General features: G+C 35.7%; 1 protein-coding gene across 1 annotated transcript in view; it reads left to right on the top strand.

The window, feature by feature from the left end:
• LOC121384274 (serine/threonine-protein kinase ULK3-like) overlaps positions 1-18,736 on the top strand; it is a 31,237-nt gene that overhangs the window by 2,843 nt on the left and 9,658 nt on the right. The window contains exons 2-11 of the mRNA XM_041514595.1: positions 287-427; positions 2,731-2,851; positions 4,426-4,530; positions 6,286-6,429; positions 7,009-7,091; positions 9,202-9,357; positions 11,080-11,185; positions 13,979-14,019; positions 15,713-15,821; positions 17,425-17,492. Of these exons, the coding sequence (XP_041370529.1) occupies positions 287-427; positions 2,731-2,851; positions 4,426-4,530; positions 6,286-6,429; positions 7,009-7,091; positions 9,202-9,357; positions 11,080-11,185; positions 13,979-14,019; positions 15,713-15,821; positions 17,425-17,492 (1,074 nt within the window). The remainder of the gene's footprint in view (positions 1-286; positions 428-2,730; positions 2,852-4,425; positions 4,531-6,285; positions 6,430-7,008; positions 7,092-9,201; positions 9,358-11,079; positions 11,186-13,978; positions 14,020-15,712; positions 15,822-17,424; positions 17,493-18,736) is intronic.

Below are 18,736 nucleotides of genomic sequence, written 5' to 3'. Positions count from 1 at the left end.
ACTCAGCTTATGACATAATTTACACAAAATTATTTATCCAGTAGTTCAAGTAACTTTCCTAAATAATAATTTTATATGATAAATGCAGGCATTTAGTCACATTCACATGTCATATTTGTTAATATATAAGGCTTAAATGTATTTAAAATGCATAAATTGGCTAATAGTGTTTTTTTTAAAATAAAAAATAAACAATTATGGCACTCATTTACAAAAGTATGGACTTTATTAATTAACATGACAAGAGCTGCAGTTTTTATTAATGTATTTTTATTTTGTTTTTCAGACAGGGAAAAGAGATGTTGTTGCCATAAAGTGTGTCCTCAAAACAAGTCTCAACAAACCAGCGACTGAAAATCTGCTCACTGAAATAGAATTACTAAAGAAACTCAAGCATGACAATATTGTGGAACTTAAAGACTTTCTGGTAAATAGAGTAGCTCAGTCGGTTGAATCCTCGCTTGAGGTGCTTGCATCGCAGGATCAAACCACCTCGGTGGATCCATTCAACTGATTGTGTTTTTTCTCGTTCCAACCAGTGTATCACAACTGGTCAAAGGCTGTGGTATGTGCTTCCCTGTCTGTGGGAAAATGCATATAAAAGATCCCTTGCTGCATTAGGAAAAATGTAGTGGGTTTCCTCTGATGACTTTGTGTCAGAATTACCAAATGTTTGACATCCAGTAGCCAATGCTTAATTAATCAATGTGCTCTAGTGGTGTTGTTAAACAAAACAATCTTCTTTTTCTTTTGGTAAATATTGAAATGAGCTTCTGTAGTATTACCCATGTGTCAATGTGCGTCTCTGTTTGTGTTTCGCTTTTCATTCTTTAACTTATCAATGTCATAAACACATTTGATATTTTTCATTATTAACTCAGTTAATATTTTTAGCTTTTAGCTATCAATGGGTCATTTGTTTACAAGCCAGCAAGACCTGTATACCTGAGAGTAATGTTTTGATAAGATTTTGGTTAAAGTGTGTGAAATCAAATTACATTTGCATTAATTGGGATGATAAATCAGTGTGCTCTAGTGGTGTTGTTAAACAAAAAAACCTGGATGTCATATTACTGATGAAGGCGACTTTAGAACTGTGATTTACTAAATATCAAATTAAAGAGTATTTTGCTACTCATGTCTATTTAATTGGTATTTGTCTCTATCAGTTGATATTTTTTCATATTAAAAAACACTCGTGACGAATCCTCTGTGTACACATACAAATAACCAGTCATGGTGGCATATTGGTTAATTAAGCCATCTGGTTTTAGGTTGCACTATACCAAATCGAATCCCGTTGTGTTAACATATGTGGCTAAAAATATTATGTGCAATATATCAAATAAATTATGACCTATAAATATGAGTACTACATCCTCTCACCCAAAGTATTAACTGAAAAAGTAGAACCCTTCAAGGCTCATTTTTTATATAACAGTATTTGTTTATTTATTTCACAGCACGTGCTTATATCCAGTTTTAACGCTGTCCTGAAATGTTTTCCAAAACCCAAGTGCATCTAAACCCATTGTATTTAGTGGAGCCGGTACTAACCTGTATAGCTAGTCCGAAAACTACGCCACCGAGGTATTTGTTTAGATGAAGTCCTATTAGACAAGACTTTATATTGTATTGGGGAACAGGATGTAGCCTGGTAGTGCATATATATATAGAGAGAGAGAGATTATTATACAAGCTTGTGTGTGTCGAACTGATTTTACGAAACGAGAGTCAGGATTATTGCATTACCCTCACCCTCGCTTGCTTGGGTAATCCATAAATCCTGACATGAGTTTCGTAAAATCAGTATGATTCACACGCAAGTGTAATGATTTCTTTATTATCCATATTATCCAAAATATTATTTTCATGAATATCAAGCTGAGACTATGTCAAAATGTTTCAAATGTAACTAAAAAGAGACGACAAAATTATGTCATTTTGATAAACGTTTACACTGATGAGGAAGCTGCATTAAGTTATGACATCGCTTCACAAAATTACGTCATTCGCTGTGCACGTGAAATCATTATGGCATATGTGGGTCATACTGGTTATATACTGATGGAAAAAAATAAGGGAATATATCGAATTGTAGACCAAATTTAATTCACTACTAGCATGATAATGTCTGTATTTCATACCAAATTGTAATGTGGGATTGAATGTCTGTAGTATTGAATGTGCTGCCTATATGTTGCCAGTCAACTTCTGACAATATGAATTGATTTTTAATGCAGTCATTATTTCTTGTTGCTAGCTGTGTGATCCTTTATTTCTTTCCATCAGTATTTTCTCCTGAATATCTTGAACTATGTGGATAACAAATAAAACATATCTTGCTGTGTTTAAGTAAGAGTAGCTTGTGCAGCAGCTACGTGTTTGCTTTGTCTCTCTAGACCAAAGGTCAAAATGACCACAGTGAAATCCCTCTAAACCGACAAAAAAAGAGTCTTTTTTTTAAGGTGTAACCAGTTTAGATAGGTTGTGTTCAGTACTGATATTTAGGTAGTTTACAGGGACTATGGATACCATCTAGTTTGAGGGAATTTCAGTTTACAGCTGGGCTGATTTTAGACACTAAATAGCTATAATTTGAAAAGTGTCTTTTTCCTTTTGGTATAGTTTTATAAATAAACTTAGAACCATAAAATAAATATGGTTCATAGATTAAGTTGTATAGTAAATATTTTTATGTTATAAAATTGTGCTTTACCTTTTTTTCAGTGGGACGAGAAATATATCTATCTTATTATGGAATACTGCAGTGGAGGTGATCTATCGCACTTTATACGGTCCCGGCGAACCCTTCCTGAACGGATAGTGAAGAGATTTTTACAACAGATTGGTAAGTTATAGTATATACACACGACTGTTTACAGCAGATGTAGGTATATTGATCTGTTGGGTACTGTGTAGAAAAGTTACTTGCATGTTGCTGAATTGATTTTTTCATTCAGAGCGATAATCAAAAGTTATTAGAGATCTACTTTAGCTTATGTGGAAACATAGACACCTTTCATTGTAGCTGCTATGTTATGTAATCACAGCATATCAATATCCTTATATTTTTGTTGCATTTGTTTGAGGGGCAGGGCAGGGCTGGGCGGGGCGAGGCAGGGCAGGATTTAACTCAGTTGGTAGAGTGCTCGCCTGAAGAGCTTACATCGTAAGATCCGTTCTCTGATTGTGGTTTTTTTGGTCCCCATCCCAACCAAAGCTCCATGTCTGGTATATCAAAGGCTGTGGTATGTGTTATTCTGTATGTGGCATGATCCATATAAAAGATCCATTTACCAGCCTCGGTGGTGTCGTGGTTAAGCCATCGGACATAAAGCTGGTAGGTACAGGGTTTGCAGCCTGGTACTGGCTCCCACCCAGAGCGAGTTTTAACGACTCAATGGGTATGTGTAAGGCCACTACACCCTCTTCTCTCTCACTAATCACTAACAACTAACAACTGTCCTTGAGAGACAGCCCAGATAGCTAAGATATGTCCCCAGGACAGCATGCTTAAACCTTAATTGGATATAAGCACGAAAATAAGTAAAAGAAGTAGAAGAAGAAGAAAGATCCCTTGCAACAAATGGAAAAGTATAGCAGGTTTCCCCTCTAAGACTACATGTCAAAATTACCCAATGTTTGACATCCAATAGCCGATCATTAAAAATCAATCTGCTCTAGCAGTGTCATTAAACATAACAAACTTTAGCCTTGAGTAGAATCAGGTTTTCCCTCCATATAACAAGTGGCACATGGCTGGTACATCAAAGGTTTATTTACAGGTTTTTCCTGTCTATGGTGAAAGTGCATATAAAAATTCCTTGCAGCTTTTTATTAGGAAGATTTTTTTATCGTGGTAGCAAGTTCTCTCTCTCACTATCTGAACCAGTTGTCGAAATTACCATATTATATTAGACACTAGCCATAGTTGAAAACAATTCAGAAACTGAAGAGGTGTTGTTAAGCAAGAGAAACCCCTCAATACCGGACCCTCTAAAAAAGTGGAATTTCTTTAAATAGGATCCTCTGTAAACCAGAATTCCCTTAAAACTGGAAGAATTTCACAGTCCACAGTTTTTACTTGGTCATGTGGATGTTCAATTTAAAGGGGTTTCATTGTATTTCTTTACTTAATCATTGTTTAAAACTCATCATGTCCAGCCTCTTAAACAGTTACAATGAAACCCTGCAAAATCAGACCCCTCAGTAAACTGGAATTCTCTCAAAACCCAACAGTTTTCATGGTCTCAACAAAAGCCTAAAGTTGCCTCAGTAAAAAACCCTGTAAATCAGATACACCTGGATACTGGACATTTTGTGTGGTCCCTTGGGTATCCCATCCTGAAGGTAAACACATTAAAAAATAACCTAGTAAAAGAAATGTTTAAAGTTTACAATAACTGTTCAATATTCTTTCAGCTCAGGCCATGATGTATCTCTGGTCTTTCAAAGTTGCCCACATGGATCTAAAACCACAGAACATTCTGCTTACCTCATCAACCAATCCAACAATTAAAATAGCAGGTACGTCCAAATACATTTTAGCTGTGGCTTTGCTTAGTGGTACCAAAGTTAAAATGACAGACCCTAGTTTTTAAACACTATGGCATATTTTTGTCAATATTAGAGCCATTTTTGATCACCGAAATCAAACATTACTTAGATTTTATAGTTTAGATTATCCATTTCTGTAATTGCAAAGTGTTTTTGGTCATCCTGGTGTTCCTAATACCACAAAATGCTTCTATTTTTCCATATTTTTAAAAATGCACATGCGTCTGAGAAATAACAGTTACAGATACAAGTTCTAGTCTATTTTTAAGAGTATTTCCACTTTTAAGCGCCACAGACTATTGTTTCACTCTATTGTAACTTTATCCAAATGTGTTGCAGGTTTGTAGATTAACTAAACTTTGTATCCATTTTTATGGGTTGAAACTAGGGTATGTGGCTTTAAGCAACTTATCAAAAACAAAACCCAGTCAGACCTTGTTACAATGACGACATCCGTTAAGTGAATTTGTGTTGAGTTATCTCCCTTGCCATAACGACATAAGGAAAAATATTGCATAATAGTTACTATACTTGGGCCTCGTACAAGGTCCACATTATAGGGCAAAGTCACTTCTCTCTCCAACTTTTAATAGGATGATGTTATTAACAGGATGTTTTCATTAAAAATACTAATAATAAAATACTAATAATTTTAACATCTTATTTGTATGTTGAACTTATTAATTATGAGAAAGTGTGTACAACTAGTCTCCAACTAATAACGAGTAATCCATAAAAACATAATACACATTAAAAATGAAAACAATTACCCAAACGAATATAGGAAATATGTTTGTCTACCATTTGAATGATCGAGTCGAGACCAAAGCCTTATACATTGTTGTGTACTTTGATGAACTGGTTAGTGTACAAATAATTTACTCACAGACTATAATGTTGGATAATCAACTGTGTTCTTTTTGTTTACCCTCCTCGTGTGAAAAAGACTAATCATGCTCCTGCTAGCTGATAATGATTTCCATTGTCATACAGAGCCATAGATAACGTAAATGTAATTTAGTATCCTAACAAAACTGTGGTAGGCCTAATAAAGCACACAGTCATATCACAGTCATATTACAGTCATATGAGAGGTGACAACCATAACAAAATGAACCACTAGTATTTATAATACTTATTAATAACGTAACAAACAACTAGTATTAATAAAATGGCACTAATAAACAACTCTTTGACTGAAGCAAAAAATCAAAGCTTATAACTGATCATATAGTTATTGGTGATGAAAATAGTAGGCCTACTCATCTTGGTGACAGTATTGTAACTATTGGTGTGAAATAAGTGGCTTATTGATAAATTTTCATTGAGTGTATTAAATGTTAATTTTAAAAAATTTGAATATACATGTACTAGTCTTTTAATCAATAGACCTACACCTTCATTGCCAATCTTTCACTGGTTAAAGATAAATTAAATATATTGATAGAACACAGTCGGGTATAGAGTACATGTATTTTTAAAAACATTTTTGTCTGATCTGAGGGATTCTTCCAATTAAAATAATTTGAGAATTTATGTGAAGCATCATCGTAAATTTGACACATTTGCAGTCAGTTTGTGCATTTGTTTATTTTACAGTATTTTACCATGTTGTTTATTTAATTACTTGTTTATTTTACAGTATTATTCACATGTTTATTCAATTGCAAATTTTAGATTTGTTTATTTTTCCATTAATTTATCATGCTGTTTATTTAATTGCAGATTTTGGATTTGCTAAACATTTGTTTGAAGGCGATGACCTTCACATCATGAGAGGATCTCCTCTCTACATGGCCCCAGAAATTATCTGTCAAACAGCGTATGATGCAAGGGTTGACTTGTGGTCCATTGGTGTAATTTTATATGGCGAGTCATTTGTCTTTATTCTGTTTTGTATCCTCATTGTAACATATTTCAGCCTTTCTGTGAATGAAATTTTTAAAAAGGAGAAAATAATAGAATCTATTTTAAGTTAAAGTATTCTCAAAGTGGTAGTTTTTATTGTTGTTTTGTTTGTTTTCTTTTTTTAAACACCATATGAGGTTCAGAATCTTGATTAGCGATATTTCTAGTTGATTAAGAATTGATTAGCAACTATTGTTTAATGTTTTAAATTGTATAGCGATCTCCAAGTTTGTGTTGCGAATTGTGATGCGATACTGAACAAAATGTTCGCTGCTCTGTGAGTGTCCTCTTTTCATGGGTAACCCAGAAATACTGATTTTTCACATAATGCATGTTACATATTCCAAATATCAAAAGATAGAAGTATTGATATAAAGGCTGGCAGTACTTAGTGGGAATGAATTCAGTGTTGAACTCAGAAAGTTTCTGGATTCTGCAAATAAAGGATAAAGGGGTCAGACTTTAAGGTTAGTAAAGCGTTCTTGAACATTATTTTGTCAGTTGAGTACATGACATATAAAGGTTTGTTAATATTTTCAGAATGCTTATTTGGTAAAGCACCATTTGCTTCTGAAAGTTTCAAAGAACTGTCGGTGAAGCTTCGTGACTCCAGACCGGTTCAGGTACAGACAAAATCAACAACTGTTTGATTGGAATATAGTATTAGCAAAGTCTAGGATTCTTTTGAATTTTGCTGTCTGATTCTGTAGTATTATCTTTTGCATTTCTTTCAGTATCTAACATTTTCGCAGTCCAAGAGCCCAATTCTGTACCGACTCTATACATATCCTGGGGCAGGATGTAGCCCCGTGGTAAAGGCTAGCTTGATGCGCGGTCGGTTTAGGATCGATCCCCATCAGTGGCCCCATTGGGCTATTTCTCGTTCCAGCCAGTGCTCCAGAACTGGTGTAACCAAGGCCGTGGTATGCACTATCCTGTCTGTGGGATGGTACATATAAAAGATCCCTTGCTGCTAATCGAAAAGAGTAGCCCATGAAGTGGTGACAACAGGTTTCCTCTCTCTATATCTGTGTGGTCCTTAGCCATATGTCTGATGCCATATAACCGTAAATAAAATGTGTTGAGTGCATCGTTAAATAAAACATTTCCTTCCTATACATATCCTTGGCACACACAGACAAGTTTTCTGGTTTTAGAAGTAACATCCTCTATTGGTTATCAATTTGGAAAGCAATCATAGTGTAATTAACATTAGTAAGAAAGCAATAATCTTTTTTTTTTAAATTCGAATTCTATTGAATACATTATTAATTGTCAAACAAACAAAATTCCTTTAATAATTTACTTTAAAAGTTTGGCAGCATTATAGTAGGGATGTGCAAAGTGGCATTAATTTGATTAGTGACACCATGACACTATTTGAATTTGGGGCGGGACGTAGCCCAGTGGTAAAGCATTCACTTGATGTGTGGTCGGTGTGGGATCGATCCCCATCGGTGGACCCATTGGACTATTTCTCGCTCCAGCCAGTGCATCACGACTGGTATACCAAAGGCCATGGTATATGTTATCCTGTCTGTGGGATGGTGCATATAAAAGATCCCTTGCTGTTAATCGAAAACAGTAGGCCATATAACCGTAAATAAAATGTGTTGAGTGCATCGTTAAATAAAACATCTCCTTCCTTCCTTCCATTTGTATTTAGAAACAGTTATGTGAGCTCTGTAGTTTTGTTCAACATGTTGTAGCAAATACAAGTGATGCAATTCACCCATCTGAGTCTTGGTGCATCCAGTGAAATTGAAGCACTTCTGACATCACAAAACCTGATTACATGTGCCAAAGGTACTTACGGAGTAACATCATGAACTATGACCTTTGGCTTGCAAAGATGAGTGAATAGTAGTTCAATTGATAACTGGTAATAAACAATTAATGCATTGCATTTTAACCTACCAGTGTTACTGTTTTTCATATGAGAAGGAGCTTTTGTGTGCTTGCGGTGTAAGACCGTTTCATCCTGCTTTTTTATCCTGGTTTAATCGAGTTGTGTTGGGCGGTACTTAAGAAGTTGAAAAGGTGGTTTTGAATCCCGAGGTGGACGGAGATGGTGATATGCAGTCCAGGCATTGGGTGTGCAGTCATGTGATGGTGTGTAATCCAGAAGTAGTGTGCAATCCAGAGAGGTGTTCAGTCCTGTGATAGAGTGTAATCCGGATGTGGTGTGCAATCCAGAGAGGTGTGCAATCCTGTGATAGAGTGTAATCCGGATGTGGTGTGCAATCCAGAGAGGTGTGCAATCCTGTGATAGAGTGTAATCCGGATGTGGTGTGCAATCCAGAGAGGTGTGCAATCGTGTCATAGAGTGTAATTTTGTTCTATTTTTACATTATATCAAAAACAGAATTTGTATTAAAAAAAAAAAAAACCTACTAACTTAGGCGTAAAAAAAAAAATTGTGTGTTTCCGGTTTCCCGACCGACCCTAATTTTATGCTGTGACCCTAAAAAATTTTGACTACCAAAAAAACCCCCAAAAACCCCAACATCTACCGCGATTTTTGCAGACAGGTTATATGCAGTATGTCAAGAACACAGTTTAAAAAAAAAAAAAAAAAAGTTCCTACCTACCTACCCTATTTTTTCCAGAGATGAAACCTGAAACACACATTTTTTTTTTTTTTTGGCCTTATTAAAATTAATTTAGTTTTTTCCAAAAGACAAGTAAAATATAAATGTGACATGTACATTGATGAATATCTGTGTTCTGTAGCTTCCTTATGGAGTAGAAATAAGTGACGAGGCCAGAGACTTGATACTTCGCTTGCTGAAGAGAAATCCTGACGAGAGGATTTCATTTGATGAGTTCTTCCTACATCCCTTCGTTGATCTGGATCACGTTCCGTCCAAAGACAGCCTGCCTAAAGCGGTTAGTGAATCACTTGTAAAATACAACACTTGGTTGTGTTGTGGTTAATCCATCGGACATAAGGCTGGTAGGTACTGGGTTCACTGCCCGGTACCGGCTCCCACCCAGAGCGAGTTTTAATGACTCGGTGGCTAGGTGTAAGGTCACTACACACCCGTTTCTCTTTCTCTAACCACTAACAAGTGACCCACATGTTTGAACCTTAATTGGATATAAGCACAAAAATAAGTTGCAATGAATGTAAAATACAATACTGATTATCTAACGGAGAATATAATTATAGGAGTATTTCAGCAGACCCATAGCAACTGGAGAAAGTTTGTGTCCACCCCCCCCCCCCCCCCCCCCTACTTGATAACAAAAATGTAAGTTTTTTGCCCTACTCTATGTAAATAAAGATTAAAATGTGGCTTGTTTCCACCCCTCCCTCCCACTCGAGATTGTACCTTGTCCCACTGCAGATGTCATTCTTACAGGTCTCATCAATTAAAATTTCCCCCAAAATTGGAATAACCTATTTTAATTTGCATTTAACAGTTGTCGTTAAAAATATTCATTCCCAGTCTGGAGCTCCACGCGGTAAGACGTGTTTGTTTTGCTTGTGCACACTGCACGTGCTTTCGTGTGCTCGACTTGGGGGTCCTTCATTTCGTTGTTTTTGTCAGCGAAATGAAGTTTTCTACTAGGATGTATGCGGCCATCGGAACTGATTGAACGCTGGAACGCTTCTCATTTCGACAGCCTGCACCATCAGGTTGGATTCTTTTTTAGCGAGATTCCTTGCCTCTACGTCATTTCTCCATTTGACTCGACTTGTTTTTTTCGTGACTCGTATGACGGCCATTCTGCAGAATGCCACGGTTGTTCGCGTTTAGTCTCTACATGTCCGAGCCTGTCCTAGCAGCACTGGAAGATTGACCGCCCCACTCTAAGAAGAAATAGGAAGCGGGGTCGGCCCCTACTACTCTTTTTCTAGACTTTACCTTGCTTTATAGTGATACCATCTCGTATCCTCCGGAGTCGGGCCCGTCCGCACCACTATACCAACCCATGATGACTGGACTATACCCTAGTCTGATTCTCTCTATCGTTCAGACGGATCCGGCTTCTCAAGATCTGTATTTCAGCACAGCACTACACCTTCAACGTCTATCGACTGTCAATCTAGGGGTTTTCTTGACGGGATGCAACCCATCTCGTCCCTTTAAGCTGTGCACCCAAACGGCCTTAACGAGGCCACTCGCGTGGACATATCGATCGGACTTTAAACTTTTAGATCTGCGTTCAAAATTTTATGTCGAAATTACTTCTTTTTTAAAAATATTATTAAATAGTCCGATCCTCTCTTCTTTCTCTTATTTAATTTTGGACTGTCCTTCTAAAATGCTCCAAATTATATAAATATTCGGCCGAGCAGACAATTCTTTTTTATTTTTGGCTTGTAACCTTTTTTTTTTTTTTTAATCTATTAACTTTTTTACTAATTGCTATTTTCAAAATTCTGCCCATTTTCAACCACACACACACACACCAATCCCGAGTCAGGCCACTGATCTTATCGGAGGTCGGACTCGGGATGGGCATGTTCGAAACCCTAGTGGTATATGGGCATGTTAAACTAGTTATCATCATCATTAAAAAGATTTTCTTTTCTTTTTTCTTATCCCCTTAACGTATTAGCAGCTAGTCCATGTTACACCTTTTTTTAAACTTTGATTTTAGATAAAAATCGTCACCGAGGCGGTTGAGAAAGATGAAAAAGGAGACTTTAAGAAGGCTGTCAAGCTGTACTGTAGCGCTCTTGAGTATTTCATGTCTGCCATACAATGTAAGATTTGCAGGTTACGATATCGATATTATTATTCAGTTTAATTATGTGTCTGCCATACATTGTAAGATTTCCAGGTTACAATATTGATATTATTATTATTCAGTTTAATTATGTGTCTGCCATACAATGTAAGATTTCCAGGTTACAATATTGATATTATTATTCAGTTTAATTATGTGTCTGCCATACAATGTAAGATTTCCAGGTTACGATATGGATATTATTATTCAGTTTAATTATGTGTCTGCCATACAATGTAAGATTTCCAGGTTATGATATGGATATTATTATTCAGTTTAATTATGTGTCTGCCATACACTGTAAGATTTCCAGGTTACGATATCGATATTATTATTCAGTTTAATTATGTGTCAGCCATACACTGTAAGATTTCCAGGTTACGATATCGATATTATTATTCAGTTTAAAGCCGCACGCCCTAGTTCCATCCAGCAAAAATAAATTATAATTTGGTTAGTCTACAAACCTGTAACACACTTAGATCACATTTTTATCAAATGGAGTGAAAAAGCAGGTTTTATATCGATAAATACCATGGGAATCCCCATGTCCCAATTGCTTGAAATAATTTTGAAAGTTAGTATTCTGATGTCACCGGTAGATGTCGCTCGAAGCACAACAATGCCTACGTCACAACAAATTTCACAGAGTGCGCACAGACTTGGGGTGCGTTCCTTTCACCTCTCCTGGACATGTTCCAATTGTTCTGTCCTGGTTGTATCCCCTCTCCAGATATCGTAAGACTTAGCAAAATTATTGGTTTTAAGGGTTTGTAACGTTTTGTATTGAGACACTTACTTGTCTGAACTTTATTGTTACTGAAAATGTTCACGAACTGTGAAGAAAAATCTCACAAATGAACAACAAGCAAACGACAACAAATCGGATGTTGAGTGCGCGAACCGTGCACGAGAAAACAAACCGAACCAAAATGATAACGATCACGTGGTATACCAACGTCTGTGACGTTTACACAGGAAGATTCCCTCTAAAAATAGATTGGACCTCGCTTACTTAACGTTTTTTTCTCGAGTGCGCGCGGCTTTTTAAGAAATACAAAAAATGCATTTCGTGGTTTTACAAACATCAGGATTACCAGGATTACCAAAAAGCACTTCAGGTGAATGGAAATGTGTATTCTAAATAATAAAATGTAAGTAAAGTGCAATTTTATTTGTGAAAAAATGGGTTTAATAGCGAAAAACAACGCCGTAATGGTTAACAACTAGCCGTAACTAGGGCGTGTCCCTTTAATTATGTGTCTGCCATACACTGTAAGATATCCAGTTTACGATATCGATATTATTATTCAGTTTAATTATGTGTCTGCCATACACTGAGTTTACGATATCGATATTATTATTCAGTTTAATTATGTGTCTGCCATACACTGTAAGATTTCCAGTTTACAATATTGATATTATTAGTCCCCTACCGGTTCAACTGGAGGGGACTATAGGTTTCATCTCCGTCCTTCTGTCTGTCCGTCCATGTGTCTCACATAGTTTTCCAAATGGTTTTTTCCTCAATGCCTTAAGATATTCAGTTTAAATTTTGTGTATAGCTTTATCATTTTCTGTTACAAATCAAGTTTGACTTTTATGGCAATTTATCCATTTTTTACAGTTACGTCCATTAAATTTAAGAGATATGAAAGTGTGTTTTTAAGATTTATGTTTTTTGGCGATGCCCAAAGATATTGAGATGAAATTTAGCTTAATCTTGTACTGTTATAAATCAAATTTAAATTTCATGATTTATCCATTTTTCACAGAGTTATGGCCCTTGAATGTATGAGGCCCAGTAGGGGACATGTATTGCTTTTGCAGTACTCTCAGAATGCTTCTTATTATTCAGTTTCATTATGTGTCTGCCATATATTTCTAGAGTTTACAATATCTAGATTATTATCAATATTATTCCTTTTAAACTAAAGTCTAAACCAAATTGTTAACAACTACGATAAATTACTCTCCTACCTTAAATTACCATTATATTTCCTTCAAATTTTGTCCTGACACAAGTTGTGAAAAAACCATTACAGTGACACAGATTCCACATACGAGACTGTAACGATGTTGCCAGTATCGACTTCACTGAGATAGCATAGGGCAAAATACGTGCAGTTTTCTGCCGTCTGCCATTTTGTTTTTTCATGGAATACTCTTCAAGAGGGATGAAAGCATCCAAAGTATGTTACATAATTAATATAAAATCAATGATCTTTAGTGGTATCTTAAAACAAACAAAAAATACTAATAAAAAAAATTAATATGACGTCATCACATTTGCTTTTATATCATAACATGTTAAGATGTTACATTAAATCATATTCTTTCACCCCTTTTGGAAAATATTCCATAAAAAGTCAAAATGGCAGCTGGCATAAAATTACATGCTTTTTGCCCTATGCAATCTCAGCGAAGTCAATATAGGTGACATGGTTATCATCTAGTATGTGGAATCTGTGTCAATGTAATGTTTTTTTTCAAGATTCCTGTCTGGACAAAATGTGGGTAAAATCGAACGAAAAATAAAGGTAGGAGAGCAATATATCATAGTTGTTAACAATTTGGTTCGGACTTTAAATCATCTTTTTATTGCACACTGGTATCAATGTTTTATTACTGTAAATCATCTATTTATTTCATCATGATATTAATTCATGTGTTTATTGTGCTGTATGCGGAATTTTAAAAAAAAAAACCACACACACTATTATATTTTCATTTTTAATACTCATATAATTTTTTTATTTGCTCATTTTAGATGAAACTAATCCAAGGAAGAAAGACGCTTTAAGGAGGAAGGTAAGAATAATTATAATTATGGACTTAGCCCAGTGGTAAAGTGCTCATCTGATGCATGGTCGGTCTAGGATCGATCCCAATTTGTGGGCCCATTGGGCTATTTCCCGATCCATCCAGTGCACCTTGACTGGTATATCAAAGGCTGTGGTGTGTGCTCTCCTGTCTGCAGAATGGTGCATATAAAAGATCCCTTGTTACTAATGGAAAAATGTACAGATAACATGTTTTGTCTCTGAAAGTATATGTTAAAATTACCAAGTGTTTGACAGCCAATAGCTAATGATTAATAACTCAATGTGCTCTAGTGGTGTCAACCATCTATCCGGGACGGGATCAGTCTGGGATCAATCCTTGTCGGTGGGCCCATTGGGCTATTTCTCGTCACAGCCAGCGCACCATGACTGGTATATCAAAGGCCATGGTATGTGTTATCCTGTCTGAGATGGTGCATATAAAAGATCCCTTGCTACTAATGAAAAAATGTAGCGGGTTTCCTCTCTATGACTGTCAAAATGACCACATGTTTGACATCCAATAGCCGATGATTAATAAATCAATGTGCTTTAGTGGTGTCGTTAAACAAAACAAACTTTTCATCTATCCATCCATCCATCCATCCATCCATCAATTTAAATTGACTATATGAAAGGAAGGAAATGTTTTATTTAACGACGCACTCTACACATTTTATTTACGGTTATATAGTGTCAGACATATGGTTAAGAACCACCCAGATATAGAGAGGAAACCCGCTGTCACCACTTCATGGGCTACTCTTTTTCAATTAGCAGCAAGGGATCTTTTATATGCACCATCCCACAGACAGGATAACACATACCACGGCCTTTGATATACCAGTCGTGGTGCACTGGCTGGAGCGAGAAATGGCCCAATGAGCCCACCGACGGGGATCGATCCCAGACCGACTGCGCATCAAGTGAACGCTTTACCACTGGGCTACGTCCCGCCCTTGACTATATGGTGCAAGTATAAGTCTCATCAGTGAGTCAGTGATTGCTCTTCTTAGCAGTATTGTTTTTCCATTTTTTTATATTTACCACCTTCAGTACTAACACAGTTAGTGGAAAAATACAAACTGTTTTATGACATTTCAATAAAATAGGATGGATTTGTTTGTATATACTGTGAAACCTGTCTAAACCGGATCACGCCGGGAACCCAATGTTTATTTGATTTAGACAGAGTCCAGTGTGTAGAAAGTCGCATTTTAGAATTTACAAACTTTTTAATTCTGACTGGATAATACCACTGGATATTATCCTTTGATAATTATGTCAAAAATGGAAAATAGATCACACTAAGGACAGTAGAAACTGATATACATTTATTTTTGTTTTAAAAAACAAACTTATTAAATGTATAAGAGCTAAGTATTTTAATACGAAATTATTTTGCTATGCCATATCATTTCAGCCAGTGCACCATGACTAGTTTATTAAAGGCTGTGGTATGTGCTATCCTGTCTGTGAGATGGTGCATATAAATATTCCTTGCGAGTTTCCTCTCTTAAGACTCATAGCCGATAATTAATAAATCAATATGCTCTGGTCGTGTCATTAAAAAAAAAAACCTTTTAACAAACCTTTTCCTGCTATGCCATATGATTTCATATGTTTTGTGACTGTTACACATTGATATGTTCCTCCAAAATGAAAGGCATTCTACTGTTTAGGTGCAGGAGTACATGGATCGAGCTGAATTTCTCAGGACGCAGATGAAACCGTGTAAACCATCAGATTCGGTCAGCAGGTCCCTGTCCATGAACTCATATGAAGAGCTAGGTTTGTATATTCCATGTGTTCACATTGCCATTCAGTTTTATCTTGTAACCTTTGAATGAAACCATCGGATTCGGTCTACAGGTCCCTGTCCATACACTCATATGAAGAGCTAGTTTTGTATATTCCATGTGTTCCCTTTGCTATTCGGTTTTATCTTGCAACCTTTGCATGAAACCATCGGATTCGGTCTATAGGTCCCTGTCCATACACTCATATGAAGAGCTAGTTTTGTATATTCCATGTGTTCCCTTTGCTATTCGGTTTTATCTTGCAACCTTTGCATAAACCATTGGATTCGGTCTATAGGTCCCTGTCCATACACTCATATGCTAGTTTTGTATATTCCTTTTCCCTTTGCTATGATCTTGCAACCTTTGCATGAAACCATCGGATTCGGTCTATAGGTCCCTGTCCATACACTCATATGAAGAGCTAGTTTTGTATATTCCATGTGTTCCCTTTGCTATTCGGTTTTATCTTGCAACCTTTGCATGAAACCATCGGATTCGGTCTATAGGTCCCTGTCCATACACTCATATGAAGAGCTAGTTTTGTATATTCCATGTGTTCCCTTTGCTATTCGGTTTTATCTTGCAACCTTTGCATGAAACCATCGGATTCGGTCTATAGGTCCCTGTCCATACACTCATATGAAGAGCTAGTTTTGTATATTCCATGTGTTCCCTTTGCTATTCGGTTTTATCTTGCAACCTTTGCATGAAACCATCGGATTCGGTCTATAGGTCCCTGTCCATACACTCATATGAAGAGCTAGTTTTGTATATTCCATGTGTTCCCTTTGCTATTCGGTTTTATCTTGCAACCTTTGCATGAAACCATCGGATTCGGTCTATAGGTCCCTGTCCATACACTCATATGAAGAGCTAGTTTTGTATATTCCATGTGTTCCCTTTGCTATTCGGTTTTATCTTGCAACCTTTGCATGAAACCATCGGATTCGGTCTATAGGTCCCTGTCCATACACTCATATGAAGAGCTAGTTTTGTATATTCCATGTGTTCCCTTTGCTATTCGGTTTTATCTTGCAACCTTTGCATGAAACCATCGGATTCGGTCTATAGGTCCCTGTCTGTGAACCTGTACGAGGAGCTAGGCTCTGAATCCCATATGTCCACATTACCATACCATTTGACTTTTTATTGTATAAAAGGGGGCTTGACATAGACCATTAGTAAAGTGCTAGTCTGATACACGGTCGATTTAGGATCAATCTCCGTCGGTGCGCCCATTGGGCTATTTCTCGTTCCAGCCAGTGCTTCATTACTGGTATAACAAAGGCTGTGATATGTATTATCCTGTCTCTGGGATAATGTATCTATAAGATACCTTGCGGCTACATCATCGAAAAGATTATCCCATGAAATGGTGGCAGCAGGTTTCCTCTCTAATAATTTCTGTGGTCCTTTACCACATGTCCAACGTCATATAATCATAATTACAATGTGTTGAGTGTGTCGTTAAGTGAAACATTGTTTTCTCTTTTTTTGTATGATAAATCCCATTTTCACTCTAATTTTACATTTTTATTTAGTAATATGGCTATAATAAATGATGTTGCAGTGAAATAATTATATATTTTTAGTGGATTTATGCCAGGACCGAGATGAACTTTTAGCAGCACTGAAGTTGATAAAGGCTGCAGAAATTGAGGTAATTCGGGTGTTTGGCTATTTCTTTATCATTTATAACTTTTATGTTCTGTTTTTGTACTGTATATCCTATGTACTGCTTGTTAAAACGAAACAAAATTTCAATATCTTCATCACACACATAGGCGAATTGCCCGAATTAAACGAAAATGTCCGAATCTGGATAACAATATTTATTCATATTAGCATTACTTCCAAACAGCTATATACGGTTGGAAACAATCACTATGCATTTTAACATGGATTACAACTAATTTTGAGGGTAGAATAATGGAATACATGGTAAAAAGGTCTCAAGTTAGCACATTTCCCCTGAATATTTGTGTCATTCTTGCCCAAATTTGAGGTTTTGCTCCAGTTTCCCCCCCCCCCCCCCCCCCTCCCTGTCTCGTACACTTATGATCACACAAATATATTGTTTGCTTTTTGTATCTAAACTTTACTATTGACTGATTATTTAATTTAACATTTTCTTATTCTTTTTCTTATTCTTTTTAATGGTGTTATTGTTGTTATTATGGTACTGTTATTCAATGGTGTTAATATTGTTGTTATTATCATGGTACTGTTATTTAATGGTGTTAATATTGTTATTATTACGGTACTGTTATTTAATGGTGTTAATGTTTTTGATGTTATTGTACTATTATTTAATAGTGTCAATATTGTTATTATTACAGTACTATTATTTAATGGTGTTAATATTGTTGTTATTATTACAGTACTGTATTTAATGGTGTTAATATTGTTGTTATTATTATGGTACTGTTATTCAGTGATGTTAATATTGTTATTATTACGGTACTGTTATTCATTGGTGCTAATACTGTTGTTATTATTACGGTACTGTTATTTAATGGTGTTAATATTGTTGTTGTTAATACAGTACTGTTATTTAATGGTGTTAATATAGTTGTTATTATGGTACTGTTTTTTATTGTGTTAATATTGTTATTACTGTACTGTTATTTAATGGTGTTAATATTTTTGTTATTATTGTACTGTTATTTAATAGTGTCAATATTGTTATTATTATGGTACTGTATTTAATGGTTTAATATTGTTGTTATTATTACGGTACTGTTATTCAATGGTGTTAATATTGTTGTTATTATTATGGTACTGTTATTTAATGGTGTTAATATTGTTGTTATTACAGTACTGTTATTTAATGGTGTTAATATTGTTATTACGGTACTGTTTTTTATTGTGTTAATATTGTTATTATTACTGTACTTTTATTTA

The sequence above is a fragment of the Gigantopelta aegis genome, chromosome 2 (assembly GCF_016097555.1).
Source record: "Gigantopelta aegis isolate Gae_Host chromosome 2, Gae_host_genome, whole genome shotgun sequence".
NCBI classification, from domain to species: Eukaryota; Metazoa; Mollusca; class Gastropoda; order Neomphalida; family Peltospiridae; genus Gigantopelta; species Gigantopelta aegis.
Note: the sequence above shows the minus strand (reverse complement) of the source record. Positions and strands in the feature narration are given on the sequence as shown.